Below are 12,080 nucleotides of genomic sequence, written 5' to 3' on the forward strand. Positions count from 1 at the left end.
AGATCTCTCGACCTCGGGAGTTCAATTCCCTGCGCCGTCCCGCCTGCAAGGGTACACGAATCCAGTTCGCTCCTACGCAGCACGGCCGATCCTCCCCTGTCGCACGCCCACACGAGCCGCCACACGAGCGAACTGCGCCGCCTTGTTGGGACGCTTCCGGAACTCGACGCCGGAGATAGGACCGACATAGCCCTCCCCAACCCCGTTCACGACGCCTGGCCCGTCCGAAGAATGGCATCGCTCCGATCTACCCCGTGACGGAACGCGCAAACGAGACCCGGGCCCCGCGTTCGGCTCTGAGAAAAAGGTCCGGGCAGTCCAGACGGATATCTCGAGCGCCGCCGTCGACGATTAGACGACGGGACGGCTCATGGTTGCCCTCCCCGCCCGTCCTCCGTCGAGATGGCCCTCCTGAACCCGACCTTCCTCTTTGGCCTCGTCGTTCTCATCTACCTCTCGTCCTTTGTCGTCTTCGCCGTCATCCGAGTCATCACGGGCATCTCCATCCAGCGCATCGGTTACTTCTCCCTACGTCGCCTCGCCTACACCCCCCGCGATGGCCTCCGCATCGAGATCCGAGGCCTCGGCCTCAATCTGCACCGCCCAACCTTTGCCCAGCCCACCTGGCTCAGCATCGTCGTCGAGGAGCTCGCCGTCACCGTCGACCTCCCCGCTCTTGAGAAGGCCAGGGCCAAGGAGGAGGGGCTGGCCGCGTCCGAAGATAGCGACTCCGATTCGGACGCCCCGGGCCCCATTTCGATCCCGAGCCCCGCAAAGACGCCGAGGGCCATCCCAAGGCTGGTTCGCCGCGATGCCGACGACGATCCGGACAAACGCAGCACGACCTGGCGGCGCCTGGCCCGCGCCAAGGAGCGCTTCAAGCTCCTGCACCGCCGCGTGAACTGGCTCCGCATGGTCGATGTTGTCGCTACAAACTCGACCGTCACCGTCCCCGGCGTCGGCAGTCTGCAAACGGGCAGTTTCACCATCGCCGTCGATACCCGGCGAAAGATCGTCGACCGCGCCCGCTTCTTTTTCCTGCAAAAGGGCGCCGCCCTCGGCCGCCAGAACCAGCAGGCCGAGTGGATCATGACCCTGCGGAGCGTGCTCTTCACCGCGGAGGGCGGCGAGCCGCAGGAGATCTTGGACACGGCCACCCTCAACATCCACGGCTATCTGTACGAGGCCCTCGACGGCCTGCGCGATGCCGCCATCGCCCTCAAGCTCGGCCGCGTCCACATCCCCTACGACGATGTTCGCAACAGCCTCGCCCGGCTTAAGAGGCTGCGGTCGCCCGTGCCCGTCATATCAGAGCCCTCCACCGATGATGACCGCGATGACGACGACGTCGTCGATCGTGTGATTCGCGGCGAGCTCGACTCGCCGCGGAGCACCAACAACGAGCTGATGCGCACCGTGTCCGACTCCAAGGAGTTTGTGAGCTCGGTGCTCAAAGGCATCAAGGAGGTCCAGTTTGCCGTCAGCTTCTTCGGCGTCACCAAGAGGGTCGATTCGATCCGGCCCGCTGGAAGCCCCATCTTGCTCACGGTCTCCATGAAAGAGGTCGGCATCGACTTCCACCGCCTGGATCCCAAGTCGGCGGCCCACAGGATGTACTTCCCTTCCACGGATATCGCCCACGAAGCCCTGGCCGTTGCCCTCTCCATTTCGGTCGGTCTCGACGACGGTCACGGCAAGCCCGAGCGCATCATGTACATTCCCATGGCCACCACCACCGCCAGGACCACCCTCCCCTCCAAGACGGTCGAGCTGGCCGATCAGGGCACCGCCGAGCAGCGCAACGCCAACATCCTCTTCGCCAACTCGGTCGTAACGTCGCCCTCGGTCGACCTGGACCCCCGTCACCTCCCCATCCTCCTCGCCATGCTGCGTCGGAAGCCAAAACCCCCCAAAGCCCGCCAGCACCATCGGCACATGCTCATCTCGCGCCTGCTCCCCAAGGCCACCTACAAGTTCTCCATGCATGAGCCCGTGTTGAGGATAACCCTTCCGCCCGTTCACAAGGGAGCCGGCCCCGACGATTTCGACCTCATCATCTCGTCCATCTCATCCGTCTCGCTCGATGTCGAATCGTTCCACTCGACCGTCGAGGAGCTGCACTACTCCTTGGCCGCCACCATGCGCGTCCAAACCCACAGCCTCTACTACCAGACCTTCTCGGGGACCCGTTTCGACCTCCTCGAGACGGAGAGCTTTGACCTCAAGGTCCAGCTCAACGCGTCGCCCAATGTCCAGGTCGCGGTCACCGGGAACCTCGAGAACTGGACCGTCAAGATGGTCCGGGAGGAGATACGCGACGGCCTGCGCCAGATCGTGCGCCAGTTGCGCCCCGAAGTCGAGCCTGACAAGCGTGCCGCTCCCAAGACCCCGCGGCGGACAAACTTCTTGCGCTCCCTGCCCCCCTGGCTCGTGCACTTCGGCCTGCAATGCTCCGGCTGCAGCTTCGAGGCGACCGGCGTCGACAAGCAAATCTCCCCCGAGCAGCGCGGAATCGCCATCCAGCTAGACTCGTGGTCGGCTGAGTACCGTGCCCAGAGGATGGACGGTCTGCAAAGGCGCCCTTCCCGTCGCCGCACCAGCAGCCGCGGCCTGCTACAGCCCGAGGCGGACTTGCTGCGCACCCCCTCGCCGGCGTCGACCAGGAAGAAGTATCATCACGAGGGCGACGGCCGTTGTTTCACCTTCCAGGCGCGCGGCTTCGAAGTGTACATGGTCGAGTCGGCCGAGAAGTGGGAGTTTGAGCCCTTCGTCAACATCCCGAAGCTCGAGGTCGCCTTGTCGGCCCTGAGCGACCAGCAGGGCCCCGTTTTCCACATCCAGACCCATATCCGCACCCTGCTTATCCAGTACTCGCTCTACCGCCATTATGCCGTGGGCGTGGCGGTCTCTGCGCTACGGAGAGCGTTCGTGCGGACCAGAGACATGCCCGAGGAGCCGAGGACGCCCCCCATGTCCCCTCAGCGGCGCGTAGTTGGACATCTCTCGCCGCCGCCGACCAACGGCATGCCGCCCGACCTCATGATCGACGGCAGCTCGTGGGGGACCCCTCCCGAGCTGGTGGCTGTCGAGTTCAAGGCCATGCTCATCCAGGTCAAGGCCGATATGCCGGCCGATCCCCCGCTCATGCTGCACGTTTACAATTTCGAGGCAGGACGCCATCGCTGGTCCCCTCCGTTCCTGCAGGCCAAGCTCATCCGGCTCTACGCCGAAGCCCCCAGGATGCGCAGGGTCTGGGCACGCTTGGTCAGCATAAAGAACATCCGCGTCGACCGTCGCGAGTCGCGCCACAAGCTCTCGACCGGCGGCGTCCGCGAGGACCGCATGTTCGACGTGGTCACCGAGACCATCCGTCTGGCCGTGCCCCATGAAATGGTGGTGTACAAGATCACGGATAACATTGTCAACGCCTTCAAGTCGGTCCAGCAGCTGCACCACCGCTTCAGGACGGGCACCAATGAGTATATTCTGGACAAGGGTCCCGAGGGACCGAGGATGGTGCCCAAGGTGTCGCTCCGCGCCAAGAACCTCCTCTTCGAACTGGAGGATGGCGCCTTCGAGTGGAAGCTCGGCGTCATCTACCGCGCCGGCCTCATCGAGATGAAGCAGCGCCAGGCCCGTGAGGAGGCGTTCCGTATCAAGGTCAAGAAGATACACGAGGAGGAGAGCCGAAAGGGTCGTTCCAAGCTGCGCGCACGGTCGGCAGCGCCCCGCGGCGAGCCTGCTACCCCGGACGCGCCTCATCCCAGGAGCCGCAGCGTCGACGGCCGTCGGCGATCCATGAGCGAAGGACGCCTGCGTGGACGTGCTTTGCCACGATACAACCCCGAGGCGGCGATGCACGCACTCAGCGGCCAGGCCCAAATCTCCATCAACGAGGCCAGGCACAGGCTGGACGTGCTCAACGCCCGGAGCTGGAAGAAGCGCATCGATCACCATTATGAGCTGTCTCGGAACGCCGCGAGCGACATGCGGTCGCAGTTCTGGGGTACCAACGAGATCCCCAACGATCTGGAGGACAGCGAGAAGATCCTTGAGGTGCCGCAGCGGCCGGCGCTCATGGCAACGCTGATCAACGACCTCCAAATTGTCGTCGACAAGCCCTCCTTCCCGCTCCGTGACCTGCCGGACTTCTTGCACAAGGTCGGCAAGGGCATGCCCAAGAACATGAAATACACGTTGCTCGTGCCCATGAGCCTCCAGGTCAACATGGGCGAGGCGCGGTTGTCCCTTCGGGACTACCCCTTGCCGTTCGTCCACGTGCCGCCCATCAAGTTTGGGCAGTCTGTCCGCCTACCGGCCCTGGCCATGACGACCGACTTTGTCATCGCCGAGGAGTACCGCGGCGCCGAGTCGATGCGCAAGATCCGCGTTCCAATCGTGCCCCCGCGCAGCTTGGACCCGCTTGCGTCGAACGAAGGCAGCTTCGCTGTGGATGTCCGCAGGACCATCGGGCCCGTCAAGACGTTCTCCGATATGACCGTCGATGTCCACACGGCCAACCCGACGCGCATCACCTGGGGCCCGTCTTACCAACCCGCCATCCAGGACATGATGATGGCCATCGAGTCCATGACGAAACCCCAGCTCGACCCCTCGGACAAGGTAGGCTTCTGGGACAAGATCCGTCTCAACTTCCACTCTCGCATCCGCGTGGCCTGGCGTGGTGATGGTGATGTCCATTTGGCCCTCAAGGGCAGCCGGGACCCTTATCAGGTCACGGGCAACGGGGCGGGCTTCCTCATGTGCTTCCGCAACGACGTGCGTTGGAACATCAATGCCGTCGATGATCCAAAGGAGTTCATGACGGTCGACAGCGGAGAGTACGCCCTCGCCATCCCCGACTTCAGCCACCTCGTGCGCGAGGCGCGGCGCCACCACGGCGAGGAGGACGACAGCATCAACAGCGGCAGCAGCAGCAGCCACGAGGAGTCGGGTGCCCACTTCAAGAAGGTTGTTATGAAGCTCTCGGGCAAGGTTCAATGTGTCGCCGGCCTCGTGTTTGAGCGCGCCATCGAGAACGGCGTGAGGAATTTCGAGTTCAAGCCGCACTACGAGGTCGTGCTCAAGTCGCCGCAGCACGCAAAGCCCAAAGACGGCCTGCCGTACGACGCTTTTCGGGGGTTCCGTAGCCAGCATATCCATCTGTCGGTCGCCGTTCGTGCGCCGGCGGATAGGCAGTGGCCCGCTGATGCCACCGAGCCGTCGCGCAGCTACAACGCGGTTCATCTCACGCCGCGCTTCTTCACCCACTTCTTCGCCTGGTGGTCCCTCTTCTCCGGACCGCTATCGCTGCCCATCCGTCAGGGTTCGCTGTGGCCGGGCCGCGAGAAGAACAGCAAGAAGTTCGGCAGGCATCTGGCGACCATCAAGTACAACTTGCTGTTTGCACCGCTGTTTGTCAGCCACATTTACAAGCACAAGGACGTTGAGGACTACTCGGAGAACGCCGTGTCGGCCACGGGCATCAAGATCCGCCTCGATAGCTTCGTCCTTGACTTGCATCAGCGCCGCGAAGAGTTCAACACGCGCGACCGTGGACGTGGCACCCAGTCCCGCACCACGGGCATGAAGATCCACGCGGGCCAGCTGGATCTGGTCTCGGCCGATCTTCGCGCCGTCTCGGCGAGCATCCGGGGGACCACGGCAGACGCCCTGAGGAGGAACTCGCTCTCGACCTTCATCACGGACCAGGAGGGCGACGGGACCGACCTGTCGCGTTTTACCATTCCCGATAACGACCTGACGTGGATCGACATGGACGACTTTGTCGAGCTCGACTGGATCCTCCCCACCGAGCCGAACCCGGACACAAAGATCCTGCCTCTCGCCTACGCGCCCCGTGTCACCTACTTCCGACAGACCGACATCAACGGCATCATCGACGGCGACCCGGACCGGACGAGCCCGTTCGGGCAGGAGCCCACGCACTTTTGCGTCATGAGCCAGGACGACGATCCCAGGAGGGTGCAGTGCCAGCTCGTACGCCAACGGTTGGAGCAGCTTGACCGGCAGATTGAGACGCACCGCCACAACCTGGAAGAGATGGAGATGCGCCTCGCCTACGAGCAGCCGCTGCATCCGGACCTCCGCGTTCAGTTCGACATGTTGAGCCGCCACTCGGGCGTGCTCGCCGACAAGAGAATGTTCTTGGAGGGCATGCTGGCGGACCTGACGCCGCCAAGCACGCCCGGCGATCCCAGCCCGTTGCAGTCTCCGATGTCCCGGAGCGACCTAGACCAGCCCTCCGAGCCGGTGACGCCGAATGAACAGGACGCTGCCGCCACAAGTCCCACGGTGGCTGAGTTCGCCAGCGATTTCACGAATCGCTTCGTCGTCCACAACATGCAGCTCAAGTGGAACAACACGCTGCGCAACATCATCCTCCGTTACATCCACCAGGTTGGCCAGCGTCGCGGTTTCGTGTACTACCTCTCGCGTCCTGCTGTCAAGTTCATCCTCGATCTGGTCGACGAACAAGCCAAGTCCAAGTCTGCCCAGAGCGGCGGCGCTCCGACTCCCGACGGCCGTCGTAGTGGAACCGATGCGGGCGACAGCCGCATCCCGGACCCCGCCAAGGACATCGAGGACCGCATCAACAGGATCCTGCAGGACAGCAACAAGTTCGCCAGCTCAGACGGCGGCGCGCACTCTGGCATGGCGGACCTGTCGAGCGGCATCGCAGACGAGTTCACGACCCAGAACAGCTACCATGTGCGGCTGATCGCGCCGCAGATCCAGCTGCAGAGCGACAAGAACAAGAAGCACGTGGTGCTGACCACGTCCAAGGGCATGGAGCTGAAGGTGGTGGACGTGCTCGACAGGAGCCGCATGTCGGACGACGTGAGCGGCCTGGTGCAGCGCCGGTTCTTGGTGACCATGGACAGCACGCAATTCTTCGTGACGCACCAGAAGTGGTTCTCGACCCAGCTCGTGTCCATGTACTCGGGCAGCTCGTACGGCCAGCCCGTGGGTTCGAGCTGGCCGCCGTGGGTGCCCCTGGAAATCATGTTTGACTTCGAGTCGGACCCGTTCGGGTTCAAGCGCGTCGTGCAAAAGACGTCGGCCATGCTGCGCTACGACAAGTTCAACACGCTTCGGCTCAAGTACCACGACGACATCAACACGAACCAGGAGGACGCCGACGGCGTGGCGCCGCAGGACAGCCTCGAAAGCCGCACCGACAACCTGTGGGTCGAGTTCCCGCGAGCGCACGCCCTGTGCAACTCGTCGCAGTACTATGCCATCTACATCATCGTGCTGGATCTGCTCATGTACAGCGAGCCGCTCGAAAAGACGCGCAACGAACGCCTCGAAAAGATCCTGCTGGCATCCGACTTTTCCGACCTGCGCGGCGTGCCCGAGATGGTCACCCGCCTGCAGGAGCGCGTGCGCCAGCTCGAGGAGATCAAGACGCACTTCATGATCCATTCAAAGCAGCTCGACAAGCAAGGGTGGCAGGATCGGCTCGTGCTGGAGCGTGATCTGGCGGCGTGCGAGGACGAGCTGTTCTTTGTCATGAAGGCCATCACGTCGGCCCAGAGGAAGCTCGACAACGGCAGCGGAGCCGCCAGCGGCAACAACAACGGGAGCACCAGCAGCGCCATGCTCAAGTGGAGCATCATGGCCCGGGAGATCGTGTGGCAGCTCGTGCGCGACAACAACGAGCGGCTCGTCGAGCTCCAGCTCAAGGACGTCGAGTATGACAGGATTGATAACTCGGATGGCTCGCACATCAACCTGATCCAGGTCGGCCGCATCCTGGGGTTGAACCTGCTGCCCGACGCCATCTACCCGGCCATGATCGCGCCATACGTCGACGCGGCCCGCAGCGGCAGCGGCGATGCCAGCGCGTCGGCCGCAGAGCACACGGGATCCCAGCCCATGATCCGCGTCTACTGGAACATGCTCGAGGCCATTGCCGGCATCCCCGTCATGGACCACTTCGAGGTGACGCTGTTCCCGCTCAAGATCCAACTCGAGCGCGAGATCGGCAAGCGGCTGTTTGAGTACATCTTCCCGGGCACCGACGGGAAGGGCGACTCGGCGGACGGAAAGCAGGACGAGGAGGAGGAGGTGGATCATGGCGAGATTGTGTCGGTCGACCAGCAGCAAGACAGCCCGGCGTACGCGACGCGGGCCGGGTCGCTCGAGCTGCGGCTCCGGCCGACGCTCGCCTCCCACCCGGCCGAGGCAGCGGACAAGAACAAGACCCTCAGCATCCACCCGGGTGAAGGCGGCAGCATGTCGTTCCGGCTGTTCCGGTCGGGTACGGGGTTCAAGTCGGGGGTGCAAAAGAAGCGGTCCTACGACTCTCTCCGCCTCGTCGGCGGTGGCAGCAGCGGCAACGCGGCCGGCAAGATGCCCATCGGCCGCACGGGAACGGGCTTCACATCGTACAAGGAGGGCGCTTCCTTGGGGGGCGACGGCGGCGGCGGCAGCAAGCGGCCGGGACGATTCATGCTGCGGCACCGGGCGACCGACCTCGAGAAGATGAAGCAGTCGGACGACCTGACCAAGATGATGGACCGAGCATCCAACTACATGACGTTCTCGTACATCAAGATGCCGTCGGTGGTGCTGTGCCTCAGCTACAAGGGCAAAGGCGACCGAAACTTCGAGGACGTGCACGACTTTGTGTTCCGCCTCCCCACCATCGAGTACCGCAACAAGACGTGGTCCAACCTGGACCTGGCGCTCGCGCTCAAGAGCCACGTCATCAAGGCCCTCATCAGCCACACGGGCGCCATCATCGGCAACAAGTTCTCCCGGCACCGGCCCAACACGGCGCAGCAGTCCAAGCTGCGCGAGCTGGCCAACAACTCGGTGCTCCTCGCCACGCCCGTATCGACCCCGACGTCCGCAACAGCGCCGTCGGCCGCCGAGCTGAGCGAGCACAGCGGCGACGACTCGTCGCTGTACGCCAGCAGCAGCCTCTTCCGCTACCAGCAACGGCCGCCCTCCCCCGTCGACTTTTCCCGTTCCCCACCTCGCTCCCTGAGCCGTTCGCCAACCTCCATCCCGGTGCCCTCGTCGATCAGCCGCAGCTCGAGCGTCGCCTCGTCGATGCGGTCACGCCAATCCGGGCTGTCTGGGGTTGGTGTAGGAGGGGGGAGCGAGGCCAGACCCGGACCCGGGCCTGGCCCCGCCCTGACCTCGTCGCCGCAGCGCAGCCGCGATTCCGGTCCCGGAAGAGGGCACGTGACGGTGCAAACGTACGCGACCGGCGCCGTTCCGAGTTTCATCATGGAGGCGCCCACCCCGCCTGTCACGTCGCCTACCGAGGATAACAACGGCGGCGGCATCAGCTTCGGATTCGGAAGCAGCCAACGCCACATCAGGGGCAAGGGATCCGGGGGATCGGGCTTCAGCAATCTCCTTCGTCCGGCGTCCAGCGGTGGAACGTGGTCCAAGCCGTTCAAAGGCGGCCCCAGCAGCGGCAATGTCAGCGGTGGCAGCAGCGGTGGCAACAGCGGCGGCAACAGCAGCAGCGCGACCAACCGGCCGGTGAGCAGCGGCGGGGTGGTGACAACGATCACGAGCGGAGGGCAACCGCCGTCGCCGCCGCTTCGGAGGTCGGGGACGTGGAGCGCGCACGGCAGCGGCGGGTTGCACCGGTCGATTTCGAACCCGTCCAAGATGGATGGCGGCGATGGCGGTGATGGGACCGCTGCTGTGAAGAGGGCGAGGGGGCTGAGCGGGGTCAGCTATAACGAAGGCGGCGGTGGCGGGAGGATGCGTGACAAGCTGCAGGCGCTTGCGAATCGGCTGAGGGATAAGGATCGGGATAAGGAGAAGGACAAGGAGAAGGTGGTTGTGTTGCAGCTCCAAGGGGATGAGGAGGGAGAGGAACCGGGGGAGGGAGAGGGCGGGACGTTGAAGAAGGTTAGTACCATGGTGAGGAGGTGATGAGCGTCGGCCTTTGTTTGAATATTTATTCCACGTCTTTTTCTTGGAGAAGGGAGCAGGGAGGAAATAAGCAGGCAAGGGGATAGATGGACAGGGTGGGAGGCAAACAGCGATTTTTGCTCTTGTTTTCTTGTTTCCTTTTTCTCCTGTTCTTCTACTCTTGCATGGTCTGGAGCTGCTGGAGCATTGGGAGGAGTTCCAGGTTTTTGATTATTTTGGACAGGAAAGGAGGCGGCGGAACGGGCGAGTCAGTCCAATGTTCTCTCTGTCATTAGGTCATTAGGTAGTTTTGTTCTAGTTCCAAGGACCAAGAAAGAAGAAGTCTTAGATGTCAACCATGTCAACAAAGCAGCCCCTCGACGGCGACAGCTGGGGAACCTGGACACGGAGTTCGTACCTCTATTACTTACACTACGTACTTGTGCCTCTCTAGCAGCAGCGTCAAGCATGCTCCGGCCCCACTCGCTGCTCGTTGCCTTATCTTATCGGAGCTCGAAGCCGCCCCTCCATCAACTTCCAGTCCAGGCACCACCATCTCGGCCTCTGTTTCGACTTTCCCCCGTCTTCCAACAACAACCTCTTTTGACAACGAACAACACCATCCAACGTCCCGTCCAGCTCTCCCTCCATTCCACCAGACAACCATAGATTCCGCTGCCGCCCCGGACATTCGCAGGACCTGGGATATTGGGTGGTCAACAATGGGTACGTACCTTGGCCTCCTTCTCCTCAGGCACGCTCCATCCAGCACGCATGGAACAGCTTCCGGGTTGTCTCCCGCAGTCCCGTTCGCCAAGCGTAGGCGGATGTAGGAACACAAGAAGAAAAGAAGCAAGGACCGAGGGTGTGGATTCCAATAAAAACAACCACTAAACCGTACCTCTCTTCCCCACAGAACTCCCCGTGACCGACAAGCTGGTCGACCGCCAGCGCGATGCCCTCTTCAACTACTCGGCCGAAAGCCAGGCCCAGATCAACAAGGCCCAGCCCTGGAACTCGGACGTGCACTACTTTCAGAGCGTACGCATCTCGCCGATTGCCCTGGCCAAGATGGTGATACACGCCCGCTCGGGTGGCCCACTCGAGGTCATGGGCATCATGCAAGGCTACGTGGACGGCACTGCCTTCGTCATCACCGACGCCTTCCGCCTCCCCGTCGAGGGCACCGAGACCCGTGTCAACGCCCAGTCCGACGCCGACGAGTACCTCATCGAGTACCTCTCGCTGTGCCGCGACGAGTCCCGCCAGGAGAACGTCATCGGCTGGTACCACTCCCACCCGGGCTACGGCTGCTGGCTGTCCGGCATCGACGTCGATACCCAGCAGCTCCAGCAGTCGCTCGGGCCCATGGTCGCCATTGTCATCGACCCAGACCGCACCGTCTCCTCCAACCGCGTCGACATCGGCGCCTTTCGCGCCTACCCGAAAGACTACAAGGGCCCGACAGCCAACACCTCCGCCGCGCCCACGGCCGCGTCCTCCTCGGCCGGCAGCGTCCCGCTCACTAAGGTGACCGACTTTGGCGCCCACGCGGACAAGTACTACGCCCTCCGCGTCGAGCACTACCGCAGCGGCCTCGACGGGCACCTCCTCGAGCGCCTCTGGAACAAGTACTGGGTCCAGACCCTCGCCCAGAACCCGCTGCTCACCAACCGCGACTACGCCACCTCCCAGATGGCCGATGTGGCCCAGCGCGCCGCCGATGCCGCCCAGGCGGTGGCGCGCCAGAGCAAGAACGCCTCGTCGGCGGCCGCTGCGGCCGCTGCTGCGGCGGCCACAGCGGCGGCGGCGGCGGCAGCGGCGGCGAGCGCTACGGCCACGGCTTCCGGGTCGTCGTCGTCGTCGGGCGCCGGGTCCGGGTCGGCGGCTGGGGCCTTGTTTACCAGCGGGGCGGGGGGCTCGGCCGCCAGCGGGAGCGGGAAGGGTGCCGATATAGTGGGTGCCGAGGTGGCCGTGCGTGACAGGGCAGCCAAGGGCGCCGATGCGGCGGTGGACAGGCTCACGCAGGATGTGGACAACGTTGCGGCCAAGGAGAAGGCCGGATTGATGGCGATCGAGGTGAAGAAGGGGATATTCGGCGGGGGCGGCGCGTGAGGTGGTGAGATGGGGATATGTCCATGGATGGTGGTTGGGTGGGCGGCGGGGGAGGAAAG

General features: G+C 63.7%; 2 protein-coding genes across 2 annotated transcripts; both read left to right on the forward strand.

The window, feature by feature from the left end:
* Positions 1 to 402: 402 nt before the first annotated feature.
* Positions 403 to 9,927, forward strand: VTJ83DRAFT_886 (uncharacterized protein; the record flags this gene model as incomplete). The annotated part of the gene is made up of 1 exon (XM_071014578.1): positions 403 to 9,927. One exon carries the CDS (start codon positions 403 to 405, stop codon positions 9,925 to 9,927), a length of 9,525 nt encoding a protein of 3,174 aa, XP_070870239.1.
* A 701-nt stretch (positions 9,928 to 10,628) lies between these two features.
* On the forward strand, positions 10,629 to 12,021 carry VTJ83DRAFT_887 (uncharacterized protein; the record flags this gene model as incomplete). The annotated part of the gene is made up of 2 exons (XM_071014579.1): positions 10,629 to 10,632; positions 10,823 to 12,021. The coding sequence occupies 2 exons, from the start codon at positions 10,629 to 10,631 to the stop codon at positions 12,019 to 12,021; spliced, it is 1,203 nt and encodes a 400-aa protein (XP_070870240.1).
* Positions 12,022 to 12,080: the final 59 nt, after the last annotated feature.

The sequence above is a fragment of the Remersonia thermophila genome, chromosome 1, assembly GCF_042764415.1.
Source record: "Remersonia thermophila strain ATCC 22073 chromosome 1, whole genome shotgun sequence".
Classification (NCBI taxonomy): domain Eukaryota; kingdom Fungi; phylum Ascomycota; class Sordariomycetes; order Sordariales; family Chaetomiaceae; genus Remersonia; species Remersonia thermophila.